Below are 24,875 nucleotides of genomic sequence, written 5' to 3'. Positions count from 1 at the left end.
TAAACCCCTAGGGAACTGAGGAAGAGAGAAGAGAAATACAGGAGATTCGTGCTTTTGTAGTGCTTGTTACTGAGTAGCAAACACAGAGCAGGAAAAATCTAGAGATGTGATATGAAATTTGAGAGTCCATGTATTCTTTTGCTCAAAAACCTTTAATGAGCACCTACTAAATGTCAGACACTGTTCTCGGAAGTGGAAAAGCTCAAAGAGGTTTGCGATGATGTCCATATCTTTGAAGGAAATAGGGGAGTAAGACTTTTTCTCCTTTCTGAAAACCGCTTTATCCTTGAAGGGTATATTTTAGATGTCTTATCAGAAACTGTGAGACCCACCTGTTCTGGCTAAGCCCTTAAAGGTTGCAGGAGTAACTCACTTCCTGAGTTGTCTCTCAATATAGCAGACAGCAGTCACCTATAAGGATTCAGTTGCAGAGAGAAAGTGTTAAAGGTTTGAGTCAGGGCAAAACCTTGCCAATTGACCCTTTTCACAGCTCTCTCCAGAGCTGACAATGTCATCCAAGAGGCTCCTGAGTTATGGTAACAAGGTGACCAAGCTCTTCCACTGATATCTTGAGAACTAGAGGCAGCACAAACCAAACCCAGCGGATGCAGAATGAACAAGACAGATATTGTGATGCAAGTGGTCAAATGCCCAGAGTACATCATTCCCAGAGTCAGGTTCCGATGTAAGTCATAGGTTAAAAGTTGTTCCCATTAGTGAATTCTCAGCCACTCTTAGACGATAAGCTTTTGACTCCCTTCCTGGTTGTATGATCTTCACTGACTGCAGATGAGTTGGCTCATCACAGACCAGAATAATTCCCCAACAGAAAAGACACCGAGGTAGCATCATTAGGAGCACCCCCCCGCTTCCAGCTTCTTCTGAGGAATTGAATGGTGCTTTGCGTGATTCCTTTAAATCAGTGCAACTTCTAAGGGAAGTGGAGAGTCTGGAAGTGGTGAACCTTTGCTCTGTCCTTCCAATTAACATCAGGTAAAGTAGTTTATATGGAAACCTACACAGCTTCTACCTTGTCACAGACTATACACACTGGCTTTTATAATGTGAGCATTTCAGCTAAAACCATGGTGAAATCTGACATTGACAGTCTCCTGAACCAATATAGTAATGCTTAATTCTTAAAAAAAGACAGCATAAATTAGTGACCAGATTATAGGCTTCAGAGTTAGAGAAACTGGGTTTGACTCTAAATCTGACTGGCCTGAAGTAAGTTACCTAAACTCTGGGAACCTCATTTTCCGTGTTAGTAAATGGACATATTAGTATCTTCATTATCTTTCTTGTGGACCTAAAGTTCTCCTTCTTTAAAAAAAATAATAATTGATCTTCTAAATAAATATAAAAAATATAAAAATAATAAATATATATTTATCAAATATAGATAATATATAATATATAATAAATATAAAAGACTAAAATAAATATAAATAAAATTAAAATTAAATTATTTATTTATTTATTTATTTGAGAGAGAGAGAGAGAGAGAGCAAGCACATGAGCGGGGGGAGAGGGGAAGAAGCAGAGGGAGAGAAAGAGGGTCAGAATCCCTGCTGAGCAGGGAACCTGATGCAGGGCTCCATCCCAGGACCCTGGGATCATGACCTGGGCAGAAGGCAGCCACTTAACCAACTGAGCCCCAGGCACCCTGGACCTAAACTTCTACTAGGCAATTAAACTTTAGTAGGTACTCAAAATAATTTATGTTAATCTTTATTTTTGAAAGGAATGGAAAGAACTGAAATGAAATTAGGACATCTAAAAAGTTGATAGCAGTATTTCTTCCTTTTGAAATAAAATTGTTTTAAGCAAATTGGAAAATCTTCACTTTTATTCTAACACCATAGAGACGTTGTAATTTATAAATTCAAAATGAAATAGCACTGCAGGTAGATATAGTGTCAGAGCGATTCATGTTACTAAGGTTCTGAGAACGGCAGGTCTTCCCCTCTTTGACTTGTTCATCACATTCACCTACGAGGGAATATTTCATAGCAGTTCAAAGTTCTAACAAAGAACCGTGAGATAATTGAATTTCATGCAACTTCATTTCTAACCAGTTCCATTTCCAAGTTTAGGGAAGGGAAGAGTAATGCCAATACGTTCTGTAAACGATCAACATCTGAAACAGATTCAAATCAGAGCCATTTATCCAGGGCTTGCTATAGACTAGAAGCAAATAAGGTATAGTATCTCCCTGCCAGGAGATGAAAAATATAGTGGGAAATATAACAGGCAGGTTAAATATGGGTTCCATCAGTCCGAGGGTGTTCCATATTCCCTGATCACATACTGTCAAAACAAGGGGTGTAGACCAGCAGTCCTTCCAATGTTTTTCTTTTCTCTATTTGCTGTCAGCTAATATTATGACCTGCATAGAGACAAGGCTATGGTTGCTCTGATTCATTTTGCTGCTCCTGGTGCCTAAAAGTGGGCTCTAGGGGAAAAGAGGGGAAAGGTCTATGTGGCTTTCTGTGTTGTTGTTTTTCCACCTTTTTCATTGTTTGATAGAAAAAATGACTCTTCATTAGAAGACAATTGGGTCCAAGAACATAATGTTCATATTTGTATGTTGGAATATACATATTGTTTGTTTTGTTTCTATTTATCATGTCGGGGGTTTTTTTGTTTGTTTGTTTGTTGGTTTGTTTGTTTGTTTGTTTTAACACAGTGGCCCATGGTTAAGAAACTTCAGGCATGTAAGAGCAATCTAATCTTGTTGTAAATATTAACTTTACTGAATCAAAACTGTCCTTTCAACCAAACCGCAAAATTCTAAGAAGCAAGTGGAAATAACTACACAGAGATCTTCAACGGTCATTTTAAACATATTTTTGTGTAAGTTTTTAGTGACCTGAATAAAGTGTTTCTGTAAACTTCTTTTTCTACTACTTTTATAAGATGAATTATCCAGTTATTTTGGACTGTTAAACCAAAGCCAACTGCAGCAGTTTGATATAATGGATAGAAACTTGAGTATACTAATCTCTTTAATGTTTTGCGACTTACAAAAGGGCATTCTTTTTTTTTTTTTAAGATTTATTTTTTTATTTATTTGACAGAGAGAGACAGCGAGAGAGGGAATACAAACAGAGGGAGTGGTAGAGGGAGAAGTGGACGTCCCGCTGAGCAGGGAGCCTCATGTAGGACTGGATCCCAGGACCTGGGATCATGACCTGAGCCAAAGGCAGAGGCTTAATTATTAAGCCACCCTGGTGCCCCCACACAAATATACATGTATAATTGCTTAAGTAATACATGCTCAATGCAGGAAACTTGATAAACACCAAGAAATAGAAAGGAAAATCAAAAGCTGTGATTTTTTATCACCTGATTTAACTATTGTTACACCCAGCTCTTTTTCCCCATGCCTAGAGTTCAGTCATTGACTCAGTGAATATGTATGCTGTGACTCCTCTGTGCTAGGCACTCGGGAGTACTTCTGTAAGCCTGAAATGCTTTTTGTCATTTTGAGGACTGTTTTTAGATAGGGAGAAAGATAGAGGTGATATATACAAAAATTACTTCTTAGACAAATGAACAGGATGAACTACATATTGTATTATGGTCTTTATTAAAATCTTCCCATATCAATATTCTCTTATAATATAGGGCTTATTACTTCATTATAGGAATTTATTACATGCAATTTATACAATGACTCTTTTAAGATATATTTTAGGTGCACGATTAAGAAATAATGGTGCATTTCATTCTTGTGCCCACAGCCTTAACAACTTGTGAGATGACTACTTTAGGATAAACTTAAATTCATAGGAATGGACTTGTTTAGTCAAAAGACAAGCACACTTTAAAAGATTTTTTTTTTAAAAGCATATTGCCAAATTCACTTCAGAAAGATGTGTTTGTGTACTCTCCCACCAAAATTGTATGGGAGAATCCATTTCTACACCCTTTCAGTAACCCTTGGTATTATTTCTGCTAATTCCTGCCAATTACATTGGCAAAGAGGGAAAAATCATTTCACTGTTTTTATTTGCATTTCTTTGATTTCTAGTGAGGTTCAACATTTTAAAAAAATATTGGGGAGCTACCTAGGTGGCTCAGTTGTTTAAGTACCAACTGTTGATTTTGGCTCAGGTCGTGATCTCAGGGTCCTAAGATTCAGCCCCAAGTAGGGGTCCTCACTGGCCATGCAGCCTGCTCAATTCTCTCTCCCTCTCCTTTTGCTCTTTCTCTAAAAAAAAAAAAACCATATATATATATTATGTATATATATACATAATATATAATAATATATATATTTATAATATATGTATTTATAATATATGTATAATATATATGTATAATATATGTATATATGTATAATATATAATACATATATATATATATTTAACTAGGCAATGACACATTAGCTGGTTAGTTTTTCAGATTCTGAAATATACAGGAACAATGAAAAGAAGTAACAATGAAGGGAGGGATTCTGATTTCTGTTTTTACTTTGCTATTTTTGGCTTTCCGTGGAAACAGACTCTGAAGTCAAGGACATGGATACACAAAAATTGGAGTTTTAGAACTTGAAAAAGGGTTTGTGAGGATCTCCAAATGAGAAATGTTTACTATAAATGCCATGATTTTTAAAAATTACAGAAAGTCTTTATCGTTACCCAAATTCCATACCACCTATAGATTTTAATAAAGAAAAGACTTTAATGAAGATTAGTTAAAAATACAGTCTCTACTCATTCCAAATGTTGCTGATACAATATCTATGAATGATTTCTTCAAGTGATAACGCTTTTTGTTTTGTTTTGTTTTGTTTCTTTTTTTTTTTCCTAAGGAAAAACTGGTCTACTTCCTGGATTGTTCTTTCTAGCCGGAAACTTGAATTTTACAAAGAATCTAAGCAGCAGGCTCTGTCTAACATGGTAGGTAGTTCTGTTTCTACTCTTATCTTCACAGAACTATTATTGAATTAAAAGTTTGGTTTCATCAGAAATCACACTAAAACCTCCAAGCTACCAACGACTGAAAGCAGATGGAGGAAATGACTCAATAAACTTTTAATCAGATGAAGGGAAAATAGAACTTAGTGTCTGTTTTATTAAGTGGTGCATTTGGAGAATAATCACAGAATGAGACGAATGGTGAGCAGCTATCTAGTAATGTGAAGGTAACACTTTAAATTAAGGTGCCATTTATAAATGCTTTATTCTTATTTATGAAATGATCACTAAATGCAGCTACTTGCTCAAATAATGTATTATAAAGTATGTTATAAAATGCATTAGTAATAAATGCTTAACGGATGAGACTATGGGAAGCTGTTTTAAAGAATATTATAAGACGTAAATCCTATTAAACCATGTATGTGCATCTTTAATACATGAATTTAAGTTGTTATCTAGCATGCTATAAAGTGCTTCATACATTAATAAATAATAATAAACTGTTTATAAATGGCACCTTAATATAGGGTGTTACCAATGAGGAAACACTCTAAGTTAACCAAGTGATTTTTTATCTTAGTCTGCGACATTCACTATAACCAGCTAACCTTTCTGAATATTTCTGACTCCGTCTAATGGAGCTAATACAATTTCTGTATCCTGTAGTTATTACGTAAAGTGAAATTTGTAGGGTTTCTCTGTCGTACCTGGAGGAGGGCCTCACGTAAGCCCACAGAGATTTGACAGTGACAGAAAGTAAGAGCCATTCTGAGCTAGTTACTGGGGCACCTCAAGCTCAAAACCTTGCTGCTCAGGCCCCAGAGCTGCCTCTCCATGAAGGAGACAGTGGGCAGGCAGCATGTCTGACAGCCTCCTGATTAGGAAGGACGGTGGCAGGAACCAACCTGCCATACCCCATAGGCCTGATGGGCGGCAGGGAAAGGGGTCGCCTGGCAGGAGTTAACCACAATGAACTAATTTGTATTTGGCAGGTAATAAAACGACGGAAAGTTCTTTGCTTTCCAGCCACTAGTCCTGTTTGCTATGTAATCCTCTTTAAATAGGAAATAGAAAATCATTTGCTAGGAGATGTTTGTTTGTTTGTTTGTTTTTAAATAGAAGAACAAAAGGAAGCGTTTGGCTTGTTCCTGATAATTCCAATAGTCTTTATCCCCAAGTGGCTTGCTGATTTTGGAGTCTCGTGCTGTCCAATCTGTAAACTAATTATAAATAAATTAAAAATACATCTCAATCCTTTGTATTTTTAATTTAAACTGCCTCAGAAATTTGTTCTAGCCTTTTGTTTTGTTTTTATTTGGGGGCTACAGTAAGGTTGGGAAAATCTTTTTAAGAACAATAAAGTACCTACCCCTAAGGGCCAGGCACAAAACAACCCCCATCCACTAAGGGGTCCTTTGTCTTCCCTTTGAATGAGTTCTAAAATGGGAGTCAGGAAGGGGAGGAAAAGTCACTTGTCTGGCCAGTTTGGCTGCTGAGAAGATGATCTTCCTCCTGCTGGGTGAGAAGAAGAATTCCACTGGAGCAGCGTTTATGTGAATGTTCTGGGAGAATGGGAGAGATTAGATTCCAAATTAAAGCATTTGCTTTATTTTTATTTTATTATTTTAATCTCCTCGTCCCAGGACCAGGAGATATAATTATCAGCTGTTTAATTTTATACAGGTGAGAGAAAGCTCTTTCCTAGATCATAGGCAAACCTTTCAAGTCAGCCCACTAATTGCTTGCCTCCAGTTCAACCTTCAGAGTTGTAAATTGACAATAGATTTTACTTTTAGAAGAAATTCGTTAATGTTTTTTGGCAGTCCCTATTTATTACTTCTGGCCCCGTTTTCAATGCTCTTATGGTTTCTCCCAGGCACTCATCTTCAAAGTGAATTCAGGGCAGGAACTAACTGTGTTTTGTGGTAATGGGGAAGAGAATTACAGATTCATGTTTGTACTGCATGAATTGTCGTGCTCGTCAACTTCTTGGATACATTTCTAACCAAGTATTAAAGGCCTAGTGGGATAGCCCACATTTACCAATTCCAGTCTCAGAGAAACGATACGATGATTGCCAGGCCTTGATTAAAGATGCTGTGGTTTTATTTTGAAAGAGATTTATGCTCAAGTTTCTGAATTTCCCTTGCACCCCCTTACACATGTCTTGGTATTGTTCATTGTGCTTCTGGGAAGAAGTCTGTCCTTTCCTCCAAGGGGTCAGTAGAAACTGAGTAGCACAGAATGTGGTTTAAAGAGTAAATGGCATTTTAATCTTTATAGGAATGATCTTTGAATGTTAATGCGGTGGTAAGACAAAGCAGCAAAGTAGCTAGGAGCAGGGCTTTGAAGTTCAACCACAGGGGACTTCCTTCCAGTTTTGCTGCTTAGGACCTGACAAAGTCATTCAACTTCCTTGAGCTTCAGAATCCTCATCTGTAAAATGGGGATACTGATATCTACCAAGAGAATCAATAGAGAATGAAATTAGTTAATAAAAGAAAAAATAAGTAGTAGTGTTAAATTAATATTATGGTCTGATATACTTTATCAAATAAATAAATATATTCTATAATATCTAATACAGGGCATGAGAGAATTATAACGTATTTTTACAGCATATTAATTTTGTCCTTGAACTGATGCAGACACGTGTAGAAGAGAAAAACACGTTGATTCAAGGAATACCAGCATATATGATCTCCATAAAGAGAACTATGTATCCATAGGCAGCATAAGTGTTGGGTCTAAGCACTGAATAGTTCTGAATGTGAAGCCATCACCTCCATCTGGGACTCTAGATGGTATCTCTTGCATGACCATAGATGCTTTCCTGGGGCCTTCAGCCTCTTCCACTGGCTGCTACTCTGTAACTTTCGCATTTAACACAGCACGTCACAAGATGTACCTGATCCCACATTCCATGTCTGACTCTTTCTTTCTCACTGAAATTTTTTCAGTTTGCACCCAAGTCAGATTTCTATGAGAAGCAGCCCCCTTCCGGAACTAGACACAGAATCGTTTCACTGGCGTGTGTAAATGAGAGATTCATAGGCTTTGGGTCCTCAGTGACCTATTCAAGGAAAAAGAGGGCTGACTCATTCTGTTTTGTTTGTTTGTTTTTAGTAGTGTTGGGTCCATGGTCAAAGGAACGAGACTGATACAAAGTGAAGGTCAAGCAAAGCTTTATTTCGCACCAAGCATGGAGAATCAAACTGACAGGCCAGGAACGTCTCTTGCAAAGAGGCAAACCCTCCCTGCCTCATAGACTAACTTTTATAGAGCAAAGGCCAGGTGGTTGGGCCTGGCCACACACAGGTGGCCAATGAGATTGTAACACACAGAGAAAGCTGCACAGTCATGCTAGGTCCCACACGGTAGCCAACTGAACTACAATTTACCCCATAGTAGCTATTTGAACTAGCCTATCACCTTGACCCAAAAGGTGCCCAAAAGGCGGGGCCCACACTCCTTGGTAGCTAGGGAGAAAGTATGCACGCTTTACTGATTGGATGTCTCCACCTGACCCGACTCATCCCTGCATTCGGGCATTATCTCCACCTGACCTGACCCGCCCTTGTATTTGGGCTCTGTTATCAGGAACTGGTTGACCATATTTTACTGGTTTCCCAGACTTGCTTTTAAGTAAGTTCCCCTGGGTGGGGAGGGGGGGGGGGCAGGGTCAATTTAAGTTTTACTGCATAAACAACAGAATGGCTGTTCAACCCGGGTGGGGCCGCTCTGGCTGAATAGGCCCTTACAGTAGGACATTCAAGGGTAACCTCCTGCTTAGTACCTGTCCCTTTCTAGCAGGAAGGACATCATAGAATACCCAACCCCAAATCTAGATACGATAAAACCTCATAATGCAATGCATTAGTCTTTACCAAAATGGGAAACTACCCCCCTTCTTTGTTTATACATGTCATCTCTGTTTTGTTCACTTCACCTTGGACCAGAGAAAGTTTGATTAAGACTGGCTGGCCCTCCTGTGTGAAGGAGCATTTGAAAACCACTGGTGTCACTACGTCCAGGGTTTCCTGGATTATGAAAGAAAGAATGATGCTCATTTCCTCACTTTTTTTTTTTTTAACCCTATACTGATTTGTAACTGACTTTAAATATTTGAAATATATTCATTGGAAAAAATGCTGAAACCATTTTTAGTAAAATGTATAATAAATATGTATATTTTAAAAGTCATTAGTCAAGCTCCTACACAACCACCCCCTAAATCAAGACTCTGTCAGCCTTCTAGAAATCTCACTCCCTGCCATTTGTCCCTTTATCATCCGGCTTGTTCCCTTGCCACATAGTTCAGGCATTTTAGTCATTATTTTATAACGTTCATTATTTTCCCACCTGTGTCTATAGCCCTTAAGAAGTGTAGTTTGCTTCTTCTGGTTTTGAATTTATATAAATGGAAACACAGTGTATGCTTCTTTTATTTCTTGCCTCTTTCTTTAAATATGTTATGCTTTTTCTTTTCATTTTTTTTTCTTCCATGTTTTTTTTTACACTGGTTTAAGTGATGTCATTTGTTTCTATTTTGTTAGTGGCTTGCTTACCATTACAACATCGATACTTACCAAAGCCTACAGCTAATCAAATGCTTTACCCTCTTCCAAATATTACCTTAGAATATTTTTAATCCGTGTATCCTCATCTCATAGATGCTATTGTTGTCTGCTATTGTAATTCTTTCTTTTTTTTTTTTAACACCACCAAACAGTATTTTTTGTTTAAAATAGAGTCAGTGTTGATTTAATATTTGCCATGTTCTTTGCTATTTACTTCTTCCTTCATTTTCTACTAAGGCCTTTTTCTTTTGTTTGAAGTATATTCCGAGAAATTCCTATAACAACCTATCTCAGTGTTTACTTGTTTCAAATATCTCTATTTCTCCCTCATTCTGGAAATATATATATTCTTTCAGGATACAGAATTTTGAGTTGGCAGTTACTTTCTTTCAGCACATCAAAAATGTTATTCTAGGGGCGCCTGGGTGGCTCAGTGGGTTAAAGCCTCTGCCTTCGGCTCAGGTCATGATCCCAGGGTCCTGGGATTGAGCCCCGCATCGGGCTCTCTGCTCAGCAGGGAGCCTGCTTCCCCCTCTCTCTCTGCCTGCCTCTCTGCCTGCTTGTGATCTCTCTCTCTCTCTGTCAAATAAATAAATAAAATCTTAAAAAAAAAAAAAGAATTTACCTTAGTTCAATCACTGTTATCTGGATGCTCATAATATATTTATAATTACCTTTGTTTTCCCACAGTTTTATTCTTCCTGCCTGGATCCTTGCCTTGAAATAGTTTATAACTGTCCCTAATATATTTTAGAAAATTATCTTACTATTAACTTATTTTGCTAATACCTTTTCAAATGAATCTTCTTTTATAGTTTCTCTTGTTTTTTTTTTTTTTCCAATTCTTTAGCTAAACCCACATTGTCTTCTTAGTCTATTCTCCACATTTTACATTCTTTTTAAATCTTTTTTGTTTTTTTGTCTTTCTGAACTGCATTCCAAACCATTTCTCTTGATTTATCTTGTAATTCTTTAATTCAATCTCCCTTTGTGATAAACATCTTTATTTCAATTATTGTGATTTTCATTTCTAAAAGTTTTTTTTTTAATTTATAGTGTCATTTGTGATAGTTGTCTTCTGCAGACATTTTCCAGATTCCCTTTTATTTTGTTAAAATTAGAAGCCTGTGGTTGTTTTATATTCTGTGTCTTGTGACATAGCATCTGAAGTCTGCAGCAGTCTGTTTCTGCTGCTTCTCACTCTGTTGTTTTGTTTCCTTGTGTGTCTGGTTATTTTTGACTGTGTGCTAATCATTTAGGCCTAGGATAAGCCTACTCCAGAATATTTTGCATTTTTCTCAAAGGGTCACACTCTTGGTAATTGATTAGCTCATCTAAGTTACCAGTTTAAAACTCTCAAATTGTGTATACATAATAGGAGCATATACAACTTTTCAGAGACAGAATTATTCTCCAGTCTTCCTTTTTATTTTTTTCTCATCTCTCACATTGCTCATCTACAAAGGCAATTTTCTTTATAATCCCACGACTTATAGAAAGAGAACTAGTTTAATATTGGTTCTCCTTTATTCTTTCATAAAACCTCAGGCAGCCCCTTTTCCATTATTCTGTGAAGTCAATTGACCAAAATTCAATTGTATAGCATAAACAAATGTCCTTGGGCAAAGAGCAATTATGTTGATTTGATATTCAGCTTTCCTCTCTGGGTTCAGATTCCCATTTCCCAAAAATATTTACCCTAGCAGGTCCCACTATCTCATAGGCTTTCAATATTTTTAAGGTAATTTTAAAAAGAAATATTTTTTTCTAGCATTTTTCATTATTTTCAGTGGAGAGTTGATCTAAATAGCATAGTTTCTCATTTACAATCTACCTCACTTTCATTTAAATATGCATTTGGTTAATCAAGTTTGTGCTATTTATATAAGCCTTGGTAGGAAAAGACTTCATAAGAATATGTATTGAAATCCTACAATGAACAGCTTGCTCATTAGGGCTACATATAAGGCATAGAGATATAATCAAGATATAGTCTTTGCTTTATAGCATCTTTGCCAAAAAATAGGGTGAGATGAAATAAGAAACATAAAAGAGTTTTTCTGAGATTTAAAGAAGGGAGAGCTCACATCTGTGAAAGATTTGAATTGGGCCTTGAAGGATGGTTATAATTTCAATATGTGGAGATTTATGGGCAGGGAATTCCAGTGAATTAAAAAATATGAACGATGACATGAAACTGAGAATGGGCAAGGTCTGTGTGCTAAAAAGAGAAATGAGGTTTTTTTTTTTAGTTTGGTTGGAAGATAAGATTTAAAAAAAAAAAATAAAAATCCCTGTACCAAGGACTGGGATTTGCTACCAGGGGCAAATCTTTAAGAAGGCAAGCCAGTATTCTCCAGATATCTTCACCCTAGAATAATCTATCATAGCTGTTCTTTTTAATAAATACATACTGAATAGGAGTATGACCCAGGTGTTACATATCTTCAAAGAACTAGGCCTACCACGCAAAAAGGCAAGAGAGGAAGTTGATTCTTCTAGGATCATGGCTTCATCTCATTTATCCCAAGAGAAACAAGTTTTGCCTCCAAAGGCAGCTACATCATATTTGCTAGATCTATTTAAAGAAGTCCCAAAGAAACAAGAGTTTGGTTTCTCCTCTGAGGCCTGGACTCACACCCCATGCACTTGTCTATTTTAGTGTCACTGAAGTATTTCAATCAGCTCCGGCACTTTCCAGTACAATCTGCCACCTCAGTACCTGCTGTGCTGTGTGATTTTAGAGCTTCTGCTTGATTTGGACTGGAACCTGACTCTAGCCATGGGATGTGACAAATATGCATTCTTGGTTTAAAAAATGGTAGATTGCCTTATGGGAGAGAAGCTTTGTAACTTAGGGCACTCATTCATTTATTTATTCTATAAATAATTAACAATTCCTAACAGGTATCACACAATGTGTTTTTAAACCCTAGAGATATCAGATGAATAATTTATGATCCCTGCTCTTAAGGTGCTTGTTTTCTGATAGAGGAAACAGAATCAAAAGTAGGTTTATTATAACAATACCTGACTAAAGTGATTATATACATGGTGTGGAACCATAGATCTAGTCACAGTTAATCCTTCCCCAGGGAAACTCTTTTTCCAAGTGATGCTCAACCTATATGTCTCTCCACTTGTTCATTCTGCAAAATCACTGAGCATCCTTGATGTTTAAGCCACTAGGCTAGGTGTTTTGAAACATACAAAAATGAATCAGACTCAGATCTTTCCTTTAAGGGTCTAGAAACAAAAAGTATGCCCATAATCCAGTAATTGTGGTGAAAAAGTAGACTTTGACAGTTGCTCCAATATGGCATGAACAGAGGCTTAAGTTAGTTCTATAGTAACTCAGAAAAGAGAGATTGCTTCCAATTGGAAAAGATTCTAAATATATGTCGAGGAAGTGACAGTTGAGCATGTTTTTGAAGGATGAATAGGATTTTGAGGCAGAAATGGGGTGAAAAGGACATTTTGTGTAGAAATAAGGGAGTAACCAATGATAAAATGTAGGAAATTAAATCTTTTATTTATTATACAGATATGTATTGAAATCTTGCCTTGTCCCATACACTATGTGCTAATCATTGGTCTTGAAAATGATTCTTAGAAGTTCCCTAAGGCCTAGAGTGCATGTCCTTCATCCAAAATATTTTGCATCTCTTCTATGAGTTGCCTTGCTGTTCCTCAACATATATTGAGGTAACCTTTCACTGGTAGGTGAATGTACCTATCAGTGAAAGGTTGCCTCAAGGTAAGATGAGGGAAGCAAGCACTCCAGTTTGGGTGGAAAGTCCATGTGAAACCACCTTTGGAAAGAGCTTGAACAAGATTCTGAGCAGACACAATTGCATTCTGTAAGCATTCTGGAGCCCTCTGCAAGCAATACCAACTATCCTCAAATTAGGGCAGATTCAGAGTTTTCATAGACAGTTTTGAGGAATTAAGATATATATATTTTTTCTACTTTTAACACAAAGAAGAAAGGACTTCTTAAATTGTCTGGGAGATATTTTCTACAAGTCTGATGAAACAAAAGAGAGCCATGAGGCCTGTGCTCTTATTGACAAAGAAAATGGCAAAACTGCTAAGTTGTCATCAGTATGGCCCAATGCACTTAGTGAATCACAGGTCATATCACTCAGAAAATACTTTAATATTCTCATATGTCCTTAACCATTCACAATATGGTTCTCTCTGAAGATATCCTAGTGCAAAGAAAGCAACCAATTCATGTGAGAGAACATGAGCCTAATAGCACATCAGTGAGAGCCAGTAGCAAACCTGTACTTATTTTCATGTGATTCCAGAATATGTTTGGTGTCATACCTACTAAAATAAACACACTATGGAAAGTTTATTTGTGGTTTAAGAAATTTCTCTTGTCTCCACATCCATCAAAATTCAGACCTAGTGGAACTTACTCTCATCAGTTAGCTATTTCTGTTATATTTATCCCACAATGCTCATGAATCCTAGTTAACATAAACTTAGTCTGACATAAATTCAAAAGCATTATAAACATTTTAGGCAATATTTCTCCCTCAAATTGTATAGTTCTGAAACCACTATGTTCAGTATGGACCCTAGATACTCATTGCTTGTGTAACTCTTTTTTGGGGGGAGGGTGCTACTTTTATTTTTTTTCTCTTCACATTGTACTGATAATTTTTATTCAGAGACCAACACTGGCATATTTTTCTTTTGATAACAGAAAACTTTTCCAAGACATTTAATAAACTACTAAACTTTTCAAACCACTCATTCAGCCATAACCTTGAAAGCAAAAAAAGAGTAAGATAAAAGGCCTCATTAAAAGTTTGTTTACTTTTTTAATATTGTTTACTTCTAATGCAATAATGAACACAAGCATTAATTAAATAATGTAATACATCTAATGTTCATTAACTGTAGTATGGCTTTAATAACAAAATGGACTTATTTATAGGAGTAAAATGATGTGATTTAGCAAAAAGATGAAAATAGTTTCAATCAGAAAGCTATTCATGAATTATTGAGTATTCTGTGCAAAATGAATATGGAATTATTTTATCTTTGTAAAGTGAGTATTGAGCCCTTATTTGGATCCCTGCTCAAAAAGATCATAAACATTGGAGGGGCAAACAATAGATCTACCAAACTTAGCCTAATGAAGGCATCTTAAATTTCTGCTTAATCTTTTAATTCCCCTCAAGATAGTGCTCTGGCAAAGTCAGCGTGGTTAACATCGGGACAGTTTCTAGCATTGCCACAGGCTGTACTGTCATATGGCCTCATAGGACCTTTAAAAATTAGAAAAAAATAATAGTCCAAGACCTGGAGGATGATGGATAGAGATGGGAAGAAAGAAAGAAAGAAAAGAAATTGAATTCTAGTGTTTTATTAGCATAAACATTTTAAGGAAAAAAATGAAATCAAGTGATCAATATTACTATAAATGAAGCCATGTACTCTGGTTATAATTCTCTCAAGATTTAGCCATTAACCACAATAAATTCTGTATCTTACATAATTTTTAATAACCACAAAAATCTATGAAATTGATAGGATGCTTTATAAATGGATAATAGCTTACTGTCCAATAAACCTCACCTTAGGCTCTCTCAGAAAACTATTTTAATTATGAAGTTTGACTCTCTGTGGTTTATCATTTTGGTCAATGTAATGTATCTGATTTAGAGTTTGCATTTCTCCAAGATAAAATAGACTTTTACTCCACAGTGCATTTTGAGATTAACTGAATGTATGTATTTGGTCTTTCTTAACAGTTCAATACTGAGGTGAAATGCTCTGGGAAGCAGTATATCATATCAGGTAGAATAAATCAGATCACCTGGGTTGAGAATCCCAGGTTCCCATTTTATTTTAATTTTTTTTAGATTTTATATATTTATTTATTTGAGAGAGAGAGAGAGAGAGCCCAAACAAGGGGAAGGGGAGAGGGAGAAGCTGACTCCCCGCTGAGCAGAGAGTCTGATGTTGGGTTAGATGCTGGGCTTGATCCCAGGGTCCTGGGATCATGTCCTGAGCTGAAGGCAGATGCTTAACTAACTGAGCCACCCAAGCGCCTTATCAGGTTCACATTTTATTTGTTCCTATAGTCCTTGAATATTTCAATTGCAGTGTGAGTTTAATAGGAGTACTTACCTCAGACAGTTTATTGTGAGATTATGTGAGAATACTGATACAGCATGCCTGGCACATAGCAATGATAAATACCAATTACATTTGTTATTATTGTTTTTATTACTACATGGAGCAATAGAGTATAGTGGCTAAGAGAAAAGTCACTGAAACCCAATAGAATTGGATTCAGATGTTCAAATTGCCACTTAATGGCAGTGTTACTTAAAATCCCTGTCTTCATTTTTCTTAACATAAAGACTTCAGTTAGGGGAACACTTCCTGCTGTCCAAATACAATCAAAAATTTCTGCAGAACCTCATTTCTTACTCATACCACTGTCCAAAACAGGTATTCCTGGTCAGTTTTCTGCTATGTGGTGCTTCTCTCATCTTTTGGGTCCGCAGACTCCCAGTGGCAGATGAGAGAAAGGTAGAGAGAACATGAGAAGGTCTGTACGCTCCTTAAAGCCGTAAACCCAGAAGTGACTCACATCGTTTTTGCTATTAGTCCAGTGATGACAGCGAGTAATATGGCCACGTGTTGTTGCAAGGGGGACTGGGAAAAGATGGAGTCCCTGGCTAGTGAGCTGCTTCCCTTTGACAACACACATGGTGGTGTAGCACTACTCATCTCTGCCACAAGGATCAGTGATCTCAGCCAGGGTTCTCTAGAGAACGAGGCCCGAATTTAGTGCCCATCCTTTTTTTTTTTTTTTTTTTTTTTTTTGAAGGCATGAATGCATGATTTAGAGAGTGAGGCACACGGAAGTGAGGCAGGAAATGATGTGGGAATAGTGGAGGAGCTGTGTCATCAAGCAAGCTGCTACTCTCTAGTGAACCTCAAAGAGACACAGAGAATCACTGGGCAGCTGCAGCACTTGACTTAGAAGGAAGCTGCAGGTAGGCTGTTTGAAGAAAGCATGAGGCAGTCTGAGAGAGAAGGAGGGATGGAGGAGAATTATGTTTCTTCTCATTTCCTGCTTCTTTATGGCTACGGTTCACCATCCAGAGTCTTCACTGCCTATATCAGATGAATCCTGGGCACACTCTTGGATGGCTGCTCAGAAAGCCAGATTCTATACCCTATAAACTGGTAATTTATACAAATCTGGAAATAGATGAGGACCCAAAAGCCCATCTGCACTCTGGCAACCAGGACAGAGGGCCTCGAATTCCAGAAATGTGACTGACCATCCTCAGGAAGTGGGACCAAATGGGTTCAAGCAGGTTGGTTATGTGCAGGGACAGCTGTGGTAGACTGACAGGATGAGGGTCTAGGTAAGGACTGAGGGAACACCTGAGACACCGAAAATGTATCCAGGCTAGTCACCTTGCAAAATTAAATAGCTTTTTATGTAATGCAAATGGAGACAGTATCAGCATACAACAAAAGTAGACTAAATAGAAACTATTGTATTTATTCTGGCAAGATTTGGATTCAGAATGAAATGCAATATATCTGTTCATTTCTTGAAAGGGAGAGGATACTTTTTCCTCAAAAAACTAACAAAAAAACCAAGCATACAACATTCTAGTGCCCAAAGTCTCCAACAAAGGTTTGCTTTTCTGAAAATCTCGGTTTGATTTGGTCTTGTATATATTGAGAAATTTCACTGTAGAAACAATTTCAGTTATTATTAACATCATTTATATTCATATACATAAAACCCACATCTTACAATCCAAGTATCGTCTTCTGTGTTGACAGCGGCCATACTTTAGACATTAATAAGATCAGGTATCCATTCAGCACTCTTTCTTAAATCATTTTGCCCAAATGAGAATTTATAAGTGAGTTTTATCCTCCTCCATGAATAATTTTCCAGAATCAAAACCAGTTATGTGATAAAAGTTAATTCCCCTAAACAGATTTTGTGTTTTATGTTTCAAACTGATAAGGACAATTTGAGTCTATATTCTGGAATAGCAATTAATCCAAAATAAAAAATGGTAGCTAATAACCTGTTTCATCCAATCTGAGACTTGTTTTGTTTTGTTTTTTTGTACATCTAATGATAATGATAAGGGTAAGATAATGAGTGGTCCAGCGATTTGTTACCTACACATATGCCCAGTCTTCCTCATGGAAAATGCCATCAAGCAAAAGAGAATTTGGCCTTTCTTATTTTCTTAATGTGTGTTAAAGGGTCCCAAATTTCCCATAAAAAATGAAAAACATAATCCTAAGGTTTAATCTAAAGTTTTACTCTAAGTTTTAATCTAATTTTTCTCTGGAAAAGTACAAAAAGGATACCCTGTCAAATATTATTGGAGAATAGTAAAGATAAACTAAAAGAATAATAAAAATCAGAAGTGGACAAGACTCGGGATCAGATTTTAATGGCTTTACATTGCCCCCAACAAACAGGTTTTTATATTTTATTGTCCAGAAGCAGTAACTTTTTAAATAATTCTTTTTAAGTATTTTCAAGCCAGTCATTTATATTTTAAGTTTACCCCGGAAGAGATATGATAAGTACACTCCTAGATTTAAATCCAAATTTAGTCAATTTTTAAAAAGTATATTTTTATAATGATGTACAATATGATCCATTGGCATCATGTAGTTCATTAGCAGACTTTTTCTTGTGTTTTATAGCTGTAGAATCAGAAATATGTTTTCTATTAAAGGATTCTTTAATTTCAGTCTTCTTGAATAAAATCTTGACTGTCTTCCAAATAAATTCAACAACTTTTCTGAAAAACTTGTTCCAATGTTTAACAATGTTTAAATTCTGAAAATTTTTCCTTCTAATAAGTCTGAGTCCTTGGCATTGTTCTTCAAGCCTAGATCTCTCTGCTTTAGCTTTGTAACAATGAACTACTGAGCAAGATCATTTTTACATAGTCCTCTATTAATATATCTTAGTTTTCTCTTCTTAAAGCTGATATATTTATTTACTTGAATTTTACTCAAATCACTTTAACTTTTTCTGGTACACTTCTGATCCCAAATTCAATCATTTGCTCCAATTGTGACTTAAGGTCATTTCCTATTAAAGATCAATATGAATGGGGATATTGTGTTTTAATTTTATAAACTATTAAATTGCATTTTTAAAAATTATCTCATTTTGTAAACTATTATCCTGAGATGTTTTATTTATTTTGTAAGGAATCTGGAAGTTTCCCACTGTAATTCTCTATTGGATAACAAAAAGAATTGTAACAAAATGGATTTTAGAGTAGGGGAGATGGTGGGAAGGAGAGACTAAAGGAACACCTCATGGAGATTATTTTGGAATTATATCATCAAAATGAGCTGGAGTGGGTCAAAGAAAAATAAATGTGTTCCAGATGAAAAGGGTGCATCCAATGTATAGAACTGGGAGAGTGTGGTGCATATGGGAACTGCCATGAATTTAGCATGGTTGGTTGTAGAAGAATGGGGGATGGAGGGAACTCAGAAGGATGGTTGGGGAGTGATGTAAAAGAGCCTGTATAGCTTACTGAGAGATTTGTACATTATCCTGTCGGTAATAAGTTTTCCATAAGAAATGTGGTAAGATTTATGTTTAAGAGAAAAAAGTCAAAATGTAGAGAATAAAATGAAATCGTTTTGTGTGGTCCCAGAGGGAACAGTGAGAGAATCCAGATGAGACAAAATAAGAGCTTAAACGAGGCTGCCGTCATGAGATGAAGAAAATGGAGCTTGTTCTGGAATTCAGGCTCCGCATTGCTTATTCTCTTGTAAACAGTAAAGGAAAGAGAAGAATTAAGAAAGTGGTGAAGGTGAAGTGGATAAAGGGATGATTAAGCAAGACAAGCAATAGAAAAAAGGGGGCAAGTCTAAAAAGACAGGGATTTCACTGAGGTGTCTGTGCTACATCCTAATGGTGGTTAGTTAGAAAACACAGTTTGGCTCATTAGCAGGAACTGGAGGCCAGAGGAAAAATTGAGGGGTCAACACGTCCCAAGTGATGGATCAGACCAGAAGCAAGACCAAACCCATAAGAAGCAATAAACTATAAGAAATAATGACCTGGAAAAGTAAACCAGGGATTACCAACACTTAAGAAGTAGGAAGAGGAGGGCGCCTGGGTGGCTCAGTAGGTTAAAGCCTCTGCTTTCGGCTCGGGTCATGATCCCAGGGTCCTGGGATCGAGCCCTGCATTGGGCTCTCTGCTCAGCGGGGAGCCTGCTTCTTCCTCTCTCTCTGCCTGCCTCTCTGCCTACTTGTGATCTCTGTCTGTCAAATAAATAAAAATCTTAAAAAAAAAAAAAAAAGAAGTGGGAAGAGGAAGAGAAGTCAGTGAAAGAAACAGAGAAGGGAGAGTATAAAAGGTGAAATAAAAATTTAGAGAGAAAATGTCTCCATAGTTGAGGGGCAGTGAGTTTTAAAGAAAATGAGCAGAATCTAACAGTCCAGAGTTCAAGTAGAAAGATTATGAGAGAAGGCATCAGATTGTTTTTGTTGACCTTCATGGTTAAAACATTTTTTAGATTAGTTAAGGAAGGGAGTAAAAGCCTGCAATGGGTTGAAAAGAGACTAAAACATGAACAAGCAGAGAATGTGACTGCAGAAAACTCAAGAATCCTGGCAATCATGGAAAAGAAATTGGCAAGATTGAGAACAAGCAAGGTTGTAGGGTTGATGCTTGCATATATTTATGTATTTTTTTTGAACAAGAGTGACTTGAGCATAGCTGTGGGCTAAAGGCTATAATCTGTTTGGGGGAGGGAGGTTGAAAATGTAGGAGAAAAGGGACAACTCAGAAAACAAGGAACAGGATTGGATAGAATTAGGAACTGAGCGGAAAAGCCATGGGCTGAAGGAGGATCATCTCTTCTTCTGAGGCAGAAAATGACATGCTTTGGGAGTGGATCATGCACTGTATGGCAACAATGGGCCAGGAGATTTTGATGTTCATAGACCCCCTGTCATGCCAGGCATGGGAGTTCATTAGACAGGTGGACCCGAATCACAGACTCAGATCCAAACTTCCAGGAGCCAGAACAGAATATGGGAAATTATGACACTTACAAGGAAGGGATAGAAAATGTTAATTCTCATCATGTGACCTAGTAGGAGGAAAGGTTGGGTATGGAGAGGAGAGGAGGTCATGTATTAGGTTATGATCAGGAATTTGGGACTTGGAGTTGGAGGACTGTGAATTCCTATCTCGGCTCAGGCACGCATTAAGTGCATGAACTTACGTAACCACTTATGTAACCACTTAACCACCCACTGCTTGAGTTTCTCCACATTGTAAGTTGAAGGTGATGGTAACAACTGCACAAGACTATTTTAAGGAGTAAATGAGAAATTGATACAAAGCTTCAGAAAGCATGACAGAGAGGGATTTATTAAAGTTTGTGTTTGTATGTTTGTTCATTTTGATGACAGGGACTCTGAAATTGGGAAGAATGGTGAATGTTCTAGCTCAAGGGTGTATGATCTCTGCAAATTAGGAGCATGCAATTTGATGGGATGCTGGAATGGGGTGAGGCTTGGAAGAGAGGTGTTATGAGGAAGAACAGAAAGTGACTAGGAACACACAAGAAAAGTTTGCTAAGTGTTGATGACATTGGTGTTGGCAATGATTTCATGGATATGTTAAGTGTTTTTACCATGTTTTTATTTGTTTGTTTGTTTTGTTTCATTGTTTTTTTCCTAAGTAGAGTTAAAAATCCAGCAGAAGAAAGTGGCCATTATTTGTAATGTTACTTCTCTGAGTAGTCAAAAGTTATTTCTCCAGAATTAGGGGATATGAGGAAAATGATAGAAGAAGGAAAAGTGGATGAAAGAGTGGAGTGGATCGTTGCATGGGGGAGAGCAAGAGAGTGAGAAATGGGGGAGCACTGAAGTAGTTGGTGAGTTGGGGACATAGGTGTGTTATGGAAGGAAGTGAAACCAGTAAGGGCCTGGAGGGGTGCATACAAGGCCTGGTGATTCCAGTCACTTCAAAAGCAAACATAACCGGGTGGGAGTGATGAAAACTCAGAACATGGGATTTGTTAGATGAAGAGAATGAAGATTAATGAAATGGAGAGGAGGGGAAGCAGTGGGTTTATGAAGAGTGCATGAGTCAAGGTCAGGCTCATGGGAGGTGACTGAATGATGGGCAGAATTGAGATCTGAGATCTCAGGTTGAGATAAATCCAAGCCAGAACCAAAGCCATGGGATTTAGTGTACGATGCTGATGAGAAGAGTGTGGCAGAGCTGGATGGTGAGAACTCTGGAAAAGCTTAGATTGCTTTTTCCCCATCAAGAAAAAGCCTACTGAAAATTACATAGAGTCTGAAGCTGGTAGAGGATTCTGAAAGGAAGAGTGAGTATCTTCCTTACCTCTGGAGTCCCAGTGCCCAGCACAGTGGCTAACACATTGACATATAGTAATTGTGCAGTTAATGTCTATTGAATGATTCTGTGAAATACTGACTTCAATCCACAAGAGTCCATTAAACTGTTTTTCATTTTTCCATATTGAAGCAAAGACTGCTTAAGAATTAAACCAAATATAAATCTTAATTGTTACAACATGGGGAATTTTTAGATGCCCAAACCTTCCTTCCAAAGCACAAAAGCTAGTTGCATTTTGGTATTTTTCCTTCATTTATGAATTCAGCAAATATTCATTGAACAACAACTCTGTGCCAGGCACTGTTCCATACATTGGGAAAAATAGTGGAGGAAAAGGCAAACCAGGCCCCAGCTCAGGGAGCTTAATTTTAGTGGGAGAAAAACAGACAGCATATAAAAATATAAATGTTAATTTCAGCTAGGAAGAAGGCTGTGTTGAAATTAAAACAAGTAGTGAAATAGAGAAAGAGTAAGCTAGAAGACAGCTTTCTTTTATATGAGACAGTCAGAGAAGACCTCTGACAAGGTGACATTTATCTGGGATCTGATGGATAAGAAGGAGTCAACCATGTGAAGACTGGGAGGTTTTCCAGGTAAACAGGTGGTGTAAAGGCCCAATGGGAAGATCGAGTTTCACAGATAAGGACAAAAACAAGACCAATATGTCTAATAAGAAAATCATATCTTTTCCCAACATGTTACATGTTTAAACATGAATGTGATCACAGTGTATATTAAATTCTCAAGGACTGCATAGTGGTTAGAAGCAGACCCTGGAGTGACACTGCCCTCATTTCACCCGGGCTCCTCCTTTTCTACCTGTGTTACCTGGGAAAGTATGCCTAATTACTCTAGCATATTATCACCTATAACATGGTGATAATAATAGTATTTACCTCATACAGTGCTAAAAGAATTAAGTGAGTTGTTAGTTGTAAACAGAAAAGTGCTTGGCACATTAAAAATGCTTCTTCTAGAAAATAATTCCATCTTTTTCCCCTGACTGCATTATACGGGGAAAATATTCTCTTTTGTTACATACTCTTAATGATTATTTCTGTTATTCTGAGTATCCCATAATCTAATTAACTGTAGAAGAAGCAGGTTGTTTTAATTTTTCTACATCATAAATCATTCAACAATGAACATCGTTGTCATGCTTTGAGATCTTCCATGATAATGATCACCTCTAGCAGAGAATGGGTGAAACTGTAAAAATATTTCACTGACTGAAGCATCTGGAAGAGGCAGCCTCATCTTGATTGGCTTCTCATGAGATTACTACCAGATAACAGAGAAAAGATATGCTATCCATGACTGTCCTGCCAGCTGAATTTATCCTGAAAGGAAGTTATGCTTGGCTTCTATAATGTTTCCCCTCTTAAGAACATTTTATTTGTTGCCAAAAACAAACAAACAAACAAAAAAAAACAAAAAAACACCCCAAAAAACAAAATCAAAAAACAAAAAAAAACAAAAAACAAAAAAACCCCCAAACCTCACAATTTACTGTAAATCCACCATATTTCTGGCTTTTCAGAAAAAAAAAAAAAAGCCTATTTCTATTAGACTGATTGAATTGGCTATACTGGCTATGAGTCAACAATTGTGAACAGATTTCTTATAACATCTCTGCTGTTCTTCCATAATTTATTATTTTATTTATTTGTTTTCTAAAGATTTATTTATTTATTTGAGAGAGAGGGAAGTAATGGAAGGCAGGGGCAGAGGGAGAGAGAGATTCCCCAAGAGACTCCCAACTGAGTGAGGAGACCAATGTGGTGCTCGATCCCATGACCCCAAGATCATGACTGGAAAGCAAGGGTCAGTTCACCTAACCGACTGAGCCACAAGGAGCCCCCATAATTTCATGTTTTAATTTTACTGTTAAAATATTGTCTAAAATATTATAACTTCTTATACTAAAATTTTAAATTGTTCAACGGAAAATTGTTTGAGAAAAATACTGAATTTATAGAGAAAATGAGAGTTGCTCAGAACATCTGAAAATAGTTGGAGTCTTTGAAACATGGCATTACTTTCTTTGAAAATAAAGAAATTTCTCAAACAAGTGAGCTTTTGTTTAGTGTATTGAGTTCTTCAAATTTAAAGTTATATAAATATGATACATTTGAATCAAATTAAAATGAAGAAGCAGGCCGCCTGGGTGGCTGTCAGTTAAGCATCTGCCTTTGGCTCTGGTCATGATCCCAGGGTCCTGGGATCCCTGTTTGGCAGGTAGCCTGCTTTTCCCTCTCCCTGCTTATGCTTTCTCTCTCTCTCTCTCTCAAATAAATAAATAAAAATCTTTTAAAAAATAAATAAAATGTGAAGAAACAAATATAGATAATACCCCCATTAATTAATTATTATGAAATACTGAAGCTTTAGGTAATATCCACATTGTGTCATACAAAAGGAAGCACATGCTATAATCCATTTGGTCTAAATTAAATGTATTGAATAAAAATATATAGATACATGTGTAGTCTTTGATGTTTGAAAAAGGAACTTCTAAATGGTACACAGTTGGCATCTAATAAATATTTATTAAATTTGGCAGCTTTTTTCAGGTTTATGGAGATATAAATGAGAACATTATAGAAGTTTAAGGTGTACTGAGTGATGACTTGATGTATGTGTGTATTGTGAAATGATTACCATGTTAATATTCGTTTACACATCTATTACATCACATAGTTACCTTTGTGTGCATGTGTGTGTGTGTATGTGTGTGTGTGATGAGAATGTTTAATATCTACTCCTCAGGGCACCTGGGTGGCTCAGTGGATTAAGCCTCTGCCTTTGGCTCAGGTCATGATCTCAGGATCCTGGGATCGAGTCCTGCTTCCCCCTCTTCCTCTGCTGCTCCCCCCACTTGTGCTCTCTCTCCTTCTCTCATTCTCTGTCAAATAAATAAATTCTTAAAAAAAA

General features: G+C 36.8%; 1 protein-coding gene across 1 annotated transcript in view; it reads left to right on the top strand.

The window, feature by feature from the left end:
- The window catches only part of ARHGAP15 (Rho GTPase activating protein 15), a 609,293-nt gene that overhangs the window by 98,074 nt on the left and 486,344 nt on the right, over positions 1–24,875 (top strand). The window contains exon 5 of the mRNA XM_047722466.1: positions 4,820–4,907. Coding sequence (XP_047578422.1) covers positions 4,820–4,907 — 88 coding nt within the window. The remainder of the gene's footprint in view (positions 1–4,819; positions 4,908–24,875) is intronic.

Source organism: Lutra lutra, chromosome 3 (assembly GCF_902655055.1).
Source record: "Lutra lutra chromosome 3, mLutLut1.2, whole genome shotgun sequence".
In the NCBI taxonomy this organism is placed as follows: domain Eukaryota; kingdom Metazoa; phylum Chordata; class Mammalia; order Carnivora; family Mustelidae; genus Lutra; species Lutra lutra.
The sequence above is the reverse complement of the archived record's forward strand: the minus strand, read 5'-3'. Positions and strand labels throughout refer to the sequence as shown.